The 14815-nt window shown below is 42.5% G+C and overlaps 2 protein-coding genes and 1 non-coding gene across 7 annotated transcripts in view; 2 read left to right on the top strand and 1 right to left on the bottom strand.

Moving 5' to 3' along the window:
• The first annotated feature begins 38 nt into the window (after positions 1-38).
• trnav-cac lies at positions 39-111 on the top strand. Its single transcript has one exon. It is a non-coding gene; the product is annotated as a tRNA-Val (tRNA).
• Positions 112-495: 384 nt separating this feature from the next.
• timd4 (T cell immunoglobulin and mucin domain containing 4) lies at positions 496-6303 on the bottom strand. The gene is made up of 9 exons (XM_034550436.1): positions 6234-6303; positions 5288-5413; positions 4212-4390; positions 3841-4003; positions 3382-3552; positions 2580-2659; positions 1698-1809; positions 1522-1555; positions 496-969 (listed from the first exon to the last, which is right to left on the bottom strand). Exons 1-9 carry the CDS (start codon positions 6301-6303, stop codon positions 885-887), a joined length of 1020 nt encoding a protein of 339 aa, XP_034406327.1. The 3' UTR covers positions 496-884.
• A 7396-nt stretch (positions 6304-13699) lies between these two features.
• Positions 13700-14815, top strand: part of pgap2 (post-GPI attachment to proteins 2) — a 5041-nt gene continuing 3925 nt past the window's right edge. The window contains exons 1-2 of one of the 5 annotated variants that reach the window (XM_034550137.1): positions 13700-13994; positions 14692-14815. The exon at positions 14692-14815 is cut by the window's right edge and continues 45 nt beyond it. In XM_034550137.1, coding sequence (XP_034406028.1) covers positions 14693-14815 — 123 coding nt within the window. In that variant the 5' untranslated portion in view covers positions 13700-13994; position 14692. Of the gene's footprint in view, positions 14085-14676 lie in introns of all 5 variants that reach the window. The other 4 variants (XM_034550136.1, XM_034550134.1, XM_034550133.1 and 1 more) reach the window with 4 other exon arrangements.

Raw genomic sequence — 14815 nt, 5'->3', positions numbered from 1 at the left:
GGATTTACTATCTGTTCCTGAACGCACCATCTTACACAGTTTCCGTAGTGTAGTGGTTATCACGTTCGCTTCACACGCGAAAGGTCCCCGGTTCGAAACCGGGCGGAAACACATATTGTTCTTTTTAAAATGTATTTATTTTTAAACACGTGGTTTTTGTGATTTATTGAACTAACTCGGTCAATACGCTCCTCAGGATTCCTTCACAGTCGGCTGACATTAAAGTCTCGGGACACTTTGTCCTCTCGAAAATAAAATCATTTAATCTTCAAATTTGTCATAAACGTCCACCTGGACTCAAGGATGAACTGGTTAGAATGGGGGGGGGGGTTAAAGTATGAGGTCATCGTCACCAGAATTTCACAAAAATTTCTTAATAGGAAGAAATAATGAACATGTTTTACTTCTATTTCTTCTGTATTTGTTACATTGCTTTATGTCTACCGCTTAACGGTAGGTTCCTGAACGCATCATTGCCACAGGATGGGAAAAAATAGATTACAGGTGAACTTCGTGGTTTATTAGTTGATTTGAGGAAGTTACATCAACTGGAAATACACAAGTACTTCAAAATTCACCAGATTGACACATTAAATATACCCATTTAAAATGTACCCAATTTTCTTATCATTGATAAAATACTACGTTTGTTACTTTGATGCTAATACGACTTTTAATCAAATGAAACAAATTTGATAAAATGCACATCGGGTATTAAAAAAAAAAAGATGTTAACGTCCAGATGGTGATCATTTGTTGGTGAGTATTTCGCACACTGAATAAAACGTCATCAGCCGAAACAACATGCAGGATCAGTTTGATTTATTCGACTTAATTGAAATGAAGCGCTTCCTGTGTTTCGTAGCAGTTCATCACGAGGCTCTCTAGTCCAGAGTGTAGATGTTCTCCTGGACGGGCCTCTTCATCCGGATCTCATAGATGATGTGAGGAGGCTCTTCAGAGGAGAAACTGGAGGAGAGAGAGTTTTAAACAGCAAGAAAAAATTGTTCTTTGAATAAAGAGTTATAGATGTATTAGAGGCCACCATTATTATCAAAAATGTAAATTCTTTTGTAAAAAATTACAGAATACATATTTTTAAATCTGCACAGTTGTTTTTTGCCCCCAAAAAATTATCAGAAGTCAATTTTAATGCGAAAATTGCAAATAAAGAAATATAATTTTACAAAATACCATGGCCGGTTAGCATCATAGCTAGGCTAACGTTAGCAGTTAGCAGCCAGAAACCAATCAGAGGGTCTTCCCGCACATGTTTAGAGTGGTAACCTCTTCACATTCTGGTAGTAATGATACTTCATTGTTTTAATTTGTTAAAAACAAAACTTCTGGCCACATTGTCCCTTTTAAGTAAAATATCGGAAGACTTTCTGCTTTTTTTAACTCCTTAAATCTTTAACCGTTTCCTCACTGTCTTGGACGGCTTTTTGCCGCGACGTTCCTAAATGATCCGACAATGAATCCCTCGTCATTAGCTCGCCGTAATGTAAGTGTTTAACTCACCAGCCGTTTTTTAAGGCTCTTCTGTATATTCCACCTGGAGAAGGAAACAAGATTTGAGTGTGTTTAGCTCAAAGGCGTTACATACTATTTAGTTTGAAGCGAAGCACAGAAATAACTAAATATTCCGGCTTATTTTGTGTAAATCTTCAAATGACGTAATGGAAGAGAAAACGTACGTTTGAAGGCCAGAAAGAGAAAAGTCGCCGCCAAGACCAACAACACACTGAGGGAGAGAGAGAGGACGGGAACGTTGATCTGAAGGGAGAGAGACGGCAGAGAGTCCTCCACCTGACATGAGAGAGAGAGAGAATATGAAGTTAAACTCAATATCGAACGCCATTAAAAGTATGCAGAATTAGCTATTAGCAGCTCCTGTTAGCGGTGTACCCTTCAATGGACAGACAACCATCACCGGATTACTACGATACCGAAGACAACTTTAAAACATGAAGTTTCTCAAGCAAGTTCGGCAGACTTTTTCCTACTTTTACTCTTAAACAACAAGGCTTTTGGGACGGAGCCAGGCTCGCCGTTTACAGTCTTTATGCTAAGCTAACCGGCTGCTGACTGTAGCTTCATACGGACATCTGACTAAATGTTCAACTATTGCTTTCATCTGGTACTAAAACATTTTGTGGTGTATTTAGGGCTTAATAAAATCTGTTTTGCTTTTCTCCAAATTCATATATTTTTTTTAAAAATACGTAAAACTTCTGTGTTTTACGATTAACGCAAATTCGGTTAACAGGAAAAAAGTGACTAATTGTGTGGCGGATGAATACAATTCATGAGAAAATATAAATTCGATGTAACTATTACCATCAAAGACAGTAATTCAATAAAGTTATTAAACAAAACACTCCATCCTATAGTAAAAAAACAAAAAAAACATCGACGTGCATCAGCGAGCGTTCACAAACCCGACTACGTCTTCGCTTTATAGTCCGTGCAAGGAGTCGGGTAGAACTTCAGCACAGTAAAACCCCTAAAACCAAAGACCTTAAAAGACCATACATAACCCTAAAAACCCCGGTGGGGGAGCCGTCGTGGTTACTCACGGCGACCGCGTCGGAGTGCAGCAGAGTGGAGTTCCTCCTCAGAAGGTCCAGCTGAGACGACAACAGCGTTTTCCAGTTCACTGCATCGAGATGGACACAAACACTTTAGAATAAACTTGTGATTTGTGCTTTTCTTCGCACTGACTGCAGGGAAACTCCTGCGAATCTGCAATTGATCTGAAAAAGCTCGACAAACCATCAACGTTTGATTTGTTGAGACGGAGCTAAAACATTTACGCTACTTACAATCAAATACTTGCACGATGCTAAAGACGTAAGAACTCCCACGTTTGTTAGTAGCCGTGTCTGTTATTATGCAGGATCGCCAATGTTGGGCTCAGTGAAGCCAGCTAACCCGAACAGAGCCGAACTGCACAGAGTAGAACGGACTGTTTTTTTTCCCGCGGCTATGTGACTCGTACGAAAGGAAATGGCGTCTGTTCGTCAACCACAGCTCACCAGGAAGAGAGTGAACACGGCTCCAGAGACGGAGGGATGGCTCGTTAGCTAGTTAGCCAGTCAACTTGCTAGCTTGTTAGCTTGTCCTCTCCGGAGTGAACAATGTTCGGCTAATTTTCTGTGATCGGTGTAGCATCAAAGCATGGTGGAATTAGCCACCCAAGCTATATTGCCAGCTGGCTGGCTTGCTTATTTTGCCATGCTTTAACGCTACACTCATCACATAAAAATGGCCGCCGCTCCGACCGTCTCGCTTGCATTGATTTAAATGGTGACGTCCGTTCTCCTGCTAGCTCGTTTCTACGGCTGGGCGTCGGGTCTCTGGGACCGACAGGTGGCTCACCTGTGGAGGTCGACAGCTCCGTGACTCCACCGGTCGTTGCTGATGCCGTGGTCATTGTTGGCGGAGGAGGAGGAGAAGGAGAACTGGTGACCGGAGCTGAGAAGGAAAGGTACAGGTTAATCAGTTTTACAGAGCTGAGATTAGGACCTTGATATTTTTGGGAAATATACATTCATCTGCTATTGTTTTAGCTTTTAAGCTACTCTCGCTGATGGAACATGAGCTCACTGCGCATGTACCGAATGTTCTTCTTTGGTATTTGACGTGTCAGTGACGTAGACTTCATCGCCACCTCCTGGCCTTTCATCCTAAACGTACACCTGTCCACAAGACTTGAGGCTGGTTTGAAATATTCCCGAGTATCTCAACTGAATCAAAGGATTCTGAAAGGACAGGTTTCTATACCGTAATGGAGGAAGTGAACCTGTCCTTTAACTGTGTGTGTGTAGTTCGGCTCACCTTTGACGACTCTCAGGTTCATGATCACCTTCTTGTCGTTGAAGATCCCGTCGACGTCCACCCTGCAGCAGTACGGCCCATTATCCGTCCGCCTCACGTTCAGGATGTCCAGGTCCATCTGTCCGTCCAGGACGTCCCCCGTCAGCCGGTAACGATCCGCCACCTGCAGCATCGGGGGGGGGGGGGGGGGGGGGGGGTGGAGGAAGAAGAAAGGTATGAAACTTCTATACAACCAGAGGAGTATACCCTGATGATGGAGGGAACGCAGGTGTTACGCTTGGCTTTGCCACCTGGCGTGAATCTGAATCCGATCAGAACTTAAAGACTTCTGTTGGGACCGAAGTGACCTGAACCTTTTTGGTTCCCCTGACCTTCGAGATGAGGCCGTGCTCGTCCGTCTGCACCAGGATGTTGTTGCACCAGAAGGTCCCACAGCCACGGCCCCAGCAGACCCGACTCAGACCGAACCGCTTCACAGAGTACTGGCAGGACAGAGAGGCCACGCCCCCCTCCGCCACTTTAAATCCACGAACGGGCGAAAATGGTCCAGCTGCAGCACAAATGCACACAAGCAGAGTGAAAGATGGAAATATACCTTTTATATTTATATACAAGTGCTAAATATATATTCAATACATATTTATATACAAGTGCTAAATATATATTCAATACATATTTATATACAAGCAGTAAATATATATTCACTACATATTTATAATCAAGCAGTAAATATATATTCAATACATATTTGTATACAAGCAGTAAATATATATTCACTACATATTGATATACAAGCAGTAAATATATATTTACTACATATTTATATACAAGCAGTAAATATATATTCAATACATATTTATATTCAATACATATTTAAATACAAGCAGTAAATATATATTCAATACATATTTATATTCAATACATATTTAAATACAAGCAGTAAATATATATTCAATACATATTTATATACAAGCAGTAAATATATATTCAATACATATTTATATACAAGCAGTAAATATATATTCAATACATATTTATAATGAAGTAGTAAATATATATTCAATACATATTTATATTCAATACATATTTAAATACAAACAGTAAATATATATTCAATACATATTTATAATGAAGTAGTAAATATATATTCAATACATATTTATATGCAAGCTGGATATTTATATTTTGTACATATTTAAATACAAGCAGTAAATATATATTCAATACATATATATTTGATTTGCTTAAAAGGTATTGGCAAGTTCCTTTGTCAAAGCGTGCACAGGAGATTGCTGCATTTATCACACCGTCGGGTCTTTATTCCTATAAAGTGATGCCTTTTGGGTTGAAGAATGCACCCGCAACATTTCAGCGTTTGATGATGTGAAATCTCTGTTATGGTCTTCTTCCGTGCGTGTTTTTTTCTCCAAGAGTTATTGCAGAGCACCTGGTCCGAGAACAGGGAGGGCGTAAAGGCCTTGAGCTCCTGCTGGGCAGGTTTTCTCTCCGTCATCGGTGGAGTGGTACAGAATGTTCCTGCCGGTTACGTTGGTTTTGGTTTCGCTGACAACACCTACGCGCCATTACACGCGCATTCACTTTGACACTACTGATGTTACTGACTGCCACACTCCATAACGTTAACTATTTCTTTATTAAGTTTAAATAAACACTTTACGTTCCAAACAGCCGTTGTGTCTTTGCCGTATTTGTCATAGCCTCGGAGCCAGGTTGTGACATTATATACAAACTGTAAATATGTATTCAATACATATTAATATGCAAGCTGGATATTTATATTCACTACATATAAAAATAATTTGTTACACTAAAATTACTGTTGCAGTAAAAGTGCTAATACCACAGAGAAAAAGTACTCTATTAATGTAAAAGTACTAATACAATGGGGTAAAATACTTTGTTAGAGTAAAAATAGTCTTTTACAGTAAAAGTAATAATGGCAAACAGTAAAAGAATACACTGTACGCAGTAAAATAACTAGTAACACACTTTCAAGGTACTCCTTTCTAGTAAAAGTACTAATATCACGCCGAGTAAAAATACCCTGTTTCAGTAAACATTGAGAAATGGCGTCACGATGACGGAGAGCCCAAAGGGTAAACAAAGGGTTTTGCTTTAAACATCTTTTCTTTTAACTTTCGTACCTTGTGTGTGCAACAATCTTAATGTGTGAAGTAATACAACTAAATGTAGTGCATTAAAATGCAGTAAAAAGTACAATATTTCCCTCCTGAGATGTGGTGGTGTGGATGTAGCATGAGAAGAAAAGACAAAAGTACCACAGATTTGCACTGAAGTGGAGTACTTGAGTATGAATATACTTTGGTATATTCCACCCACTCGCGTCGTGACGTCAGCAGTTTGTGTCTCACCTGACAGGACGAAGAGGAAGATGATGAAGGTCCGAGGCGTTCGACAGCAGCGAGTCGAGACGGCGGCCATCCTGTGAGTGTGTGTGTGTGTGTGTGTGTGTGTGTGTGTGTGTGTTCATTGTCCAGTTAAAGGACAACACAGTGTGTCTCTGTGACGGAGCTGAGGGAAGGGCCAGAGACACACAGTGTGTTTGTGTGACGTCTCGATGATGAAGTCTTCATTGATGAAGTCTTCATTGATTCCTTCAATAAGTCATTAATGTTTTCAAAAGCCTCTGTCCTCTTTTTTGGGGGGAAAGCCTGGAAAAGATTTTCTCCGACTGGTTCTACGGACCCCTTTTCCTGTTCTATCTGCAGCTACTCAACATCACTGAATTAAGACAGCTGGCTAGTTAGCTAGCTAGCTTGACATTCTCCAGAGATGGATAGTTAGCTTGACATTTCCAGAGCTGGCTAGTTAGCTAGCTAGTCTCCGGACCTCTCCGTCTGCTCTCTTTTTGGTGGTCTCCTAGCGGTGAGAAGCTAGGCAGCGAGACCGTAGACCCACTGTGTTTCTGTAACCAGTGTAGCATGAAAGCATGAAGGAATTAGCATGGTATCTAGTTAACTAGCCAGCCGCTAAATGAGTAAAGTTTAACAACCTAATGCTAATGCGCACGGCTGTTGCCGGATAAAAACGTTGTCTGCATCATTTTCGGTAACCAGTGTAGCGTGAAAGCATGGTGTAACCACACAGGAAATATATGTCTACATTTACTGCAAAACCCCAGTGCATGATGGGAACCTTCCAGCGCTCTTCTGGTATCAGAGCTGATTGGTTTAGATGTCATTATCTAGACACTTTTCCAGAACTTGCGTATATTTCTTTTTAAAATACAAGCTAACTAGAAGTTCTAATGTGTGAAGCATTTTGAATGCTATTTTGTTGGGATTAATAATGAATACATGCAATAGATCCGTGAAGGTTTTTGGCCTGGAATGTTTTCCTAATTTGCATTTGACTACTTAAATAAACTTTATATTTATCCATTAAAACCCTAAAAATGAATCAATCCACCGTAATCTGAATTAGTGAGGTTTTGAGGAGACTTTTAGGGGTTAATTAATTCTTTTAGGAGCATCGACAGATCAGTTTTCACTATTGGAAGGAAGTACTGCACTACAAAAGGACTTTGTATCTGTAACACACACACTCACACACACACTGACGCAAGGACGCTGGCTGTTTGGAGACGTCGCAGAAACACAGAGGGCTCATTATTCACACCAAATATTTCAGTTTTTACCCTCCTACGTCTCTGTTTCCCAAACTGTGAAACCTGAGAGGCTTTTAATTTGAAAAACAAAAAGGCACAGTAATTTACCCATAACATGTTTAATTGACTTTGAAGGGGAACACAACTTTACGACATCCGAGAAACGGGGACTGCTGGTGATTGAGAAAAATAAATGTTCAACAAGATTTCGATTTTTGTTTTTTGTTTTTTTCATGGAGGAAAATATGAAGGGAGTATTACAGTTTGTTTACTTGTTACCACGGAAGACAATATGGGCGGGATTTATTATCAGATGTACTTTGGACATTTGTCGATGGAGACGTCACTTCTCTAAAAGCCGGAGGACAGTTGAGTCGATAGCAAAGACTTCTCTCACCTCACCATGACTAGAAAAGTCAACGAGAGAGATTATGAATACCTTGAATTTGAAAACCAGCACTTGAAGCTGAAGGATTTGAAAGAGAAAAAGGAAGTTAAAAGATGGAGAATATTCAAATACCTAGGCAAAGAAAACATCCCGGCATCGCCTCAAGCAGAGTTTCATGTGAGTCATCTGAGACACGACACAGACCTGAAGGGGTTACGTGGCATCAGGGCTGATGAAGGCTTCAAGAACCCGGGCCAAGGCCATCTGCTGTGGTGGAATCTGTCTGTGGGACCGGACGAGATCGCGTCAGCTGAGAAGATGCTCCTGGAGGCCACCTACCCGAAGCGGACAGAGAGGCAGGCCCAGGAGCAGCAGAGCTTCCTGGAGAGGTTTGCCACCTCTCCGGCCTTCACGAAGGACTCCAGACTGGGCTCATACCGCTTCACCTTCCCCCTGGAGGAGCTGCTGCAGGCCTACAAAGAGCAGGTACCTCTGAGGCCGCACGATCAAATCAGAATAGAAAAGGTCTTATCCAGATGAAGAATCCTGGAAATGCATTCTATATTAATTATTATTATTAGCATTATTATGATTATTGTTATTACTGCTTTAAACAGAGTTAACAACAGCTCTTCCCTCAGTTCATTACCGAGACTTTGATAGGTGGAAACCTGGTTAAACCTGTTTCATTGATTTCAGTTCTGCTCCGGTGAGCCGCCCGTCATGCGGGTGTTTGCGACCCACCTGTACAGTCAGCAGGTGATGTACGTTGTGCTGGTCCACAGTCCGGCCAATCAGGAGTTCTCAGGTTGTCCTTTGCTGCCCGACGACCCAAATGCTGTCTGCACTTACAAGGACGGACACTTCATCTGGAGGCCTGAGGCCATGAGTGAGACTCATCAGTAAGTACTAACCAGACACTCAACTGTCCTACTGTTATTACAGACGCCTGAACTATCCACAGACACTCATCTGTCCTACTGTTAGTACGGACACCTGAACTATCCAGGCACTGCATAGCTGCAGTAATAATAGGCCTTATAGCTGAAATTAGGGTTAAAATGTGTTTTCTTTTGTCAGCTATGAGTTGGTCCAGGAACATGATGAAAACCAGATGAAAGCTCAGCCTGTGTGTGGCAGATCTGAGTTTTATGTGTGGGATCACGTCGCTGTCGCCCTGCATGTGGACGACCAGGTACTTTCACCACTTCTCCTCACTCTTAACAGACAATCCCAAACACCTTTTGGTTTCTGTTGTTTTGTCTTTTCTGTCCGTATCTGCAGGTTAATCTATGACGGACTTATAAACATTTTAACGGTCAGTTTATTTCTGCAGCTGTGACATAATTAGTAGCCAACATCTGAACTTCTGTTTTGTATTCCTGCTAAGCCCCCTACTTGTCCTTCCCTTTACCTTTTATTTGTATGTGACATGAATGCTACAGGATGCCTGTCAATAAATACTTTGAACATCACAGTAAAAAACACACAAATAATCTGAGTTCCCCGGTCATACTTGACGTGAACAACATTCCCAAGTTGTAGTCTGCTACACGCACATCCGAACCAAAGAAGGCAAGAGCTGAGCTGGACGTGAGGATATCGTGACGTATACAAATAAATGTTCATTTGTGAATTCAATTAACTCCACCATGACTTGAACGCATCGTTAGCCATGCCCAGTTATCAGAGCCTCATCGGGGCAGAAATGAAGCGCACGTGTCTCTGCAGTACATAAGTATAGACACTGATCTCACAATATTTACTGAGTTCCACTGTAAATACACTCTGTTTATATAATATGAGTACATTTACCCTGCAGTTGTTCTTCTTTGGCTGCTTTAGATGCTGAAATTTGATGGCGGCCGACTGAGAGAGAATCTCACGTTCTGCAGCGCAGACACTGTACCTATACGCGGTGTCACCTTTGAGGACTTCAAATTGTGAAAGAATTGTGGCCCGACAACCCCGCACCACTGGAGAAATAAATACATCACGAAGCCCTTTGAGGCAAATATGTGATTTGGGGTTTTACAAAATGGATTTAATGGATTTAATATATTGAATTAACTTAATTTAGTAAATATCAAACCTAAACCCCATACCAAAATAATTAACTGTCAAATTCAACAGAATAAAGTTATATGTTCAAATCAGAGTCAGCCGTGTTCTTTTTATTGGAAATGTGAGCTTGAGACACAACAGTATGTGTATAAAGGTAGATTCACATAGGTAGGTGTATATATGGTAGTCTCATTCTGACATCCTGCTTTTACCTGGTAAACACTTTATATGTTTACTCCACTACATCTCAGAGGTACATAGTGTAATTGTTACGTCACTACATTTATCTGACAGCGTTGGTGACTTTGCAGATTCTGGTTAATAATACAAACTATTGATGAACAAATAAATAATGAGCTATTATTTTATAGTCATTAGAATATGATATTACCATCATATCATTTTGATAATGATACTATATTTATCTTTATTTTTTAATCAATTATATACATTATGTATATATTGTATATAATACATGGAAAAATGGGTTATACGTATATATATATATTATTAAATGTGTGTTTACATATTCTATGTACATCATTCTCTTTGATTTATTGAAACGCAAACTTATTTTGTTTAATTTTAACCATTTATATATGTATGCATGTACAACATTATTTCCATTGTATCATTTTGATGTATGTATATTTTTTAATTAATTAATATTTATTATATAAAGATAAGATAAGATAAGATAATCCTTTATTAGTCCCTCAGTGGGGAAATTACAGGATTACAGCAGCATTGCTCACAGTAATAAGTAAAACAAGTAGTATAATAACAGAATTAAGATAAAACAGTAAAAAACAAGAAGAATATTATATATACAGACGGAGTAGAAATTGAATAAAGTGGATAAAGTGGATAAAATAAATTAAAAAATTTTTTAAAAGTACTTAAACGTATTAGTATTGCACAACTGGGCAACTGGGCTAAAGTGCTGTTCAGTGCGAAGTCCAAAGTGTTCAAGTGTTTGTGGCCTACAGGGAGCTCAGCTTGTTGTGTAGCCTGACAGCAGCGGGGAGAAAGGACCTGCAGTACCCCCCAGACACCGGGGATGAATCAGCCGGTGGCTGAAGGAGCTGTGCAGCGCTGCCAGAGTACCCTGCATGGGGTGGGAGGGGTGGTCCATCAGGGACGATAGCTTGGCCATCATCCTCCTGTCTCCCACCACCTCCACAGTATCCAGAGGACACCCCAGCACGCTGCTGGCCTTCCCCACCAGTTTGTCCAGTCTCCTCCTGTCAGCTGCTGTGATGCCGCTGCACCAGAAGACCACTCCATAAAAGATGGCTGATGCCACCACCGAGTCGAAGAAGGTCTTCAGGAGTGCTCCCTGCACCCAAAGGACCTCAGTCTCCTCAGCAGAAAGAGTCTGCTCTGTCCCTTCTTGTAGAGTGCATGAGCGTGGTCAGACCAGTCCAGTTTATTGTTCAAGTGAACACCCAGGTACTTATAAGACTTCACAATCTCAATGTCCAGTCCCTGGATGCTCACTGGTGTTGGAGGAGAGCGTTTACCACGGCGGAAGTCCACCACCAGCTCCTTGGTCTTGCTGGAGTTGATCTGGAGGCGGTTCCGCTGGCACCATCCTAAGAAGTCCTGGTTCAGTTCCCTGTACTCCCTGTCATCATCGGCCGAGATGAGGCCGACGATCGCAGAGTCGTCAGAGAACTTTTGCAGGTGGCAGTTGGCAGAGTTGTGTTTGAAGTCCGATGTGTAGATGGAGAAGAGGAATGGAGCCAGAACGGTTCCCTGTGGAGCCCCTGTGCTGCAGTACACCCGATCCGACTCACACTCCCGTATCCGCACATACTGTGGACGATTGGTGAGGTAGTCCAGGATCCATGCAGTGAGGTGGTGTTCCACCCCGGTCTGCTTCAGCTTGTCCCTCAGGAGCAAAGGCTGAATGGTGTTGAAGGCACTGGAGAAGTCGTAGAACATGACTCTCACAGTGCTTCCAGCCTTTTCCAGGTGAGAGAGGCATCTCTGCAGCAGGAAGATGACGGCGTCATCCACCCCGATGCCAGATTGGTAGGCGAACTGAAGTGGGTCCAGGGATGAGCTCACCAGGGGGCGGAGATGGACAAGGACCAGCCTCTCCAGGGTCTTCATCAGGTGGGATGTCAACGCCACCGGCCTATAGCTGTTGAGGTCCTTGGGCCGCGGGGTCTTTGGTACCGGTACCACGCAGGATGTCTTCCATAGCTGTGGTACTTTCCCCAGCCTCAAGCTCAAGTTAAAGATGTGCTCCGCTATCCCGCACAGTTGGTCTGCGCAGGATTTGAGGAGCCTTGAGCTGATGCCATCTGGACCCGTGGCCTTCCTCACCTTGATCCTCCTCAGTTCCTTCCTCACCTGGTGACGGGACACGCTGGGGGGTGTGGTGCTGTGAGGTGTTGGAGTGGGGGTGGGTTGCCGGTCGTAGAGTGCTGAGTATGAGTATGAGTATGAGAGATGTGAAGGGGGGCCGAGTGCTGTAGAAAGGGGGGAGGTGCAGGGGGAGGGGGGGCAATAATCCGCAGGGGGTGCAAAAGATGGGGGCTGCAGCGGCCGCAGCAGGGAGGTCTGGGTGGGGGGAGGGGAGGATGGCTGGTCAAATCTGTTAAAAAAAGAGTTCAGATCATTCACCCACTTATGGTCCCCCTCAGGCTGTTTGTTGAGCCCCTTGAACCCATAAATCGTCTTGAGGCCCTTCCAGACCCCGATGGTGTTGTTCTGCTGCAGCTGGTCCTCCATCCTGGTCCTGTAGACATCTTTACCCTCCCTGATCTCCACCCTCAGCTCCCTCTGCACAGTCCTCAGCGCCTCCTTGTTGCCAGATCTAAAGACCCTCTTCTTCTCCTTGAGGAGGGCCTTTATCTTTGGAGAGATCCAGGGTTTGCCATTTGAGAAGCACCGTACAGTCCTGGTGGGTACGGTGTTCTCAACACAGAAGTTGATGTAGTCTGTGATGCAGTCGGTGAGACCGTCGATGTCTTCCCCATGGGCATCACTGAATACCTCCCACACAGTTGTCTCAAAACAGTCCTTCAGAGCCTCCTCGGCTCCATCGGTCCATTGTCTAACTGTGCGGGTCACAGCTGGCTGCTTCTGTGCAAGAGTGGTGTACACAGGCAGGAGGTGCACCAGGTTGTGGTCAGATCGGCCCAGGGGAGGGAGAGGTGAGGATGAGTATGCCTCCTTGGTGTTGGCATAGAGGAGATCCAGTGTCTTATTGTCTCTGGTGTGGCATGTGACATACTGGGTGAATGTGGGCAGAGTGGAGGACGGAGGGGCATGGTTAAAGTCCCCAGAGAGAAGGAGGAGGGCATTGGGGTGTTGTGTCAGCAGCCTGCTCGTCGCTGAGTGGATGACGTCACAGGCCGCTTCAGCGTCAGCAGAGGGGGGGATGTACGCAGCCACCATGTATATAAACGATGTACATATATCATATATGTATTATACACATTGAATATATACACGTATAATACATATATGATATATGTACATTTATATAATAAATATAAATTAATTAATATATATGTATATACATCAAAATATAATTAATACAATAATATAATAAATTAGCTATCTTTTTGGGGGAATCTTGATATATTAACCCCTGAAATTCAAACTTATTTTTGTATAATTTGACTCAATTATAGTATTGCACTTGTTTATTTATTCATTCGTTTTGTTTACCGCAGTGTTGCACTGTTCGTCTACGGTCAAATAACTTAAGACGCGTATTCGTCAGAGGGGCTTTTATTCTGAAGGCTGCAGTTGTGACCGGAAGTGTTCCACCGATGCCGGCAATTTGGACCAAAGACCGGAAAAAGATCGTGAAACAAATAACAGAACAAAAAATGATTCATGAGTCATTGACCTTAAACTGACCACCGCTATTTTGGGGAGAAGTAACACACTGTTTTACAAATTTAAAGCCGACGGAAGTTCCTAGCTAACGTTCGCTTTTTCGCTATGTCAGCTCGTTAGCTACCGAAGCTAAAGGCGGTCAGATGCCGTAAAGCGGAGCAGCCGGTCGCAGTTGCCCGAGGAGCCTTAAAGGTCAGTGCTTCCGGTTTACGACCCGACCTCTCTTCTGCCGTTTAAAGACACCTGTGAGCTCACAAACAGGAAGACAACTTTACATTAAAGGTAAACATTATGTTGCGAAGTACACGAGCAACAATATGAGGTACATGTACATTAGTTGAGTATTTCCATGTTGTACAACTATAGATATGGTACTTTTTACTGTACTACATCTCGGAAGTAAATATTGTACTTTTTACTGTACTACATCTTAGAGGTACATGTTGTACTGTTTACTGTACTACGTATCAGAGGTACATATTGTACTGTTTACTGTACTACATCTCAGAGGTACGTATTTTATTTTTGACTGTACTACATCTCAGAGGTACATATTGTACTTTTACTGTACTACATCTCAGAGGTACATAGTGTATTTTTGACTGTACTACGCCGCAGAGGTAAATAGTGTACTTTATACTTTACTACATCTCAGAGGTACATGTTGTACTGTTTACTGTACTACATCTCAGAGGTACATAATGTATCTTTTACTGTACTGCGCCACAGAGGTAAATAGTGTACTTTACTACATCTCAGAGGTACAGTAATTATTGTACTTTTTACTGTATCAGGTATGTATTGTACTTTTTTTTTTTACTAACGATGATTACTTTCATGATGAATTAGTCTGCTCATTGTGCTCCTTACTGAGAAGGTGTGTCTCCAGGATGCTCCAGGGGCCGTACGGCAGTCTGGACCGGGACCGCCCGCTCATCCGGTTCCGGTTCACCAGCTTCGCTGTGGGGACGGTGCTGCTCCCGCTGACCGGCCTCATCGTCTGCCTCTTCATT

The sequence above is a fragment of the Cyclopterus lumpus genome, chromosome 14, assembly GCF_009769545.1.
Source record: "Cyclopterus lumpus isolate fCycLum1 chromosome 14, fCycLum1.pri, whole genome shotgun sequence".
Lineage (NCBI taxonomy): Eukaryota > Metazoa > Chordata > Actinopteri > Perciformes > Cyclopteridae > Cyclopterus > Cyclopterus lumpus.
Note: the sequence above shows the minus strand (reverse complement) of the source record. Positions and strands in the feature narration are given on the sequence as shown.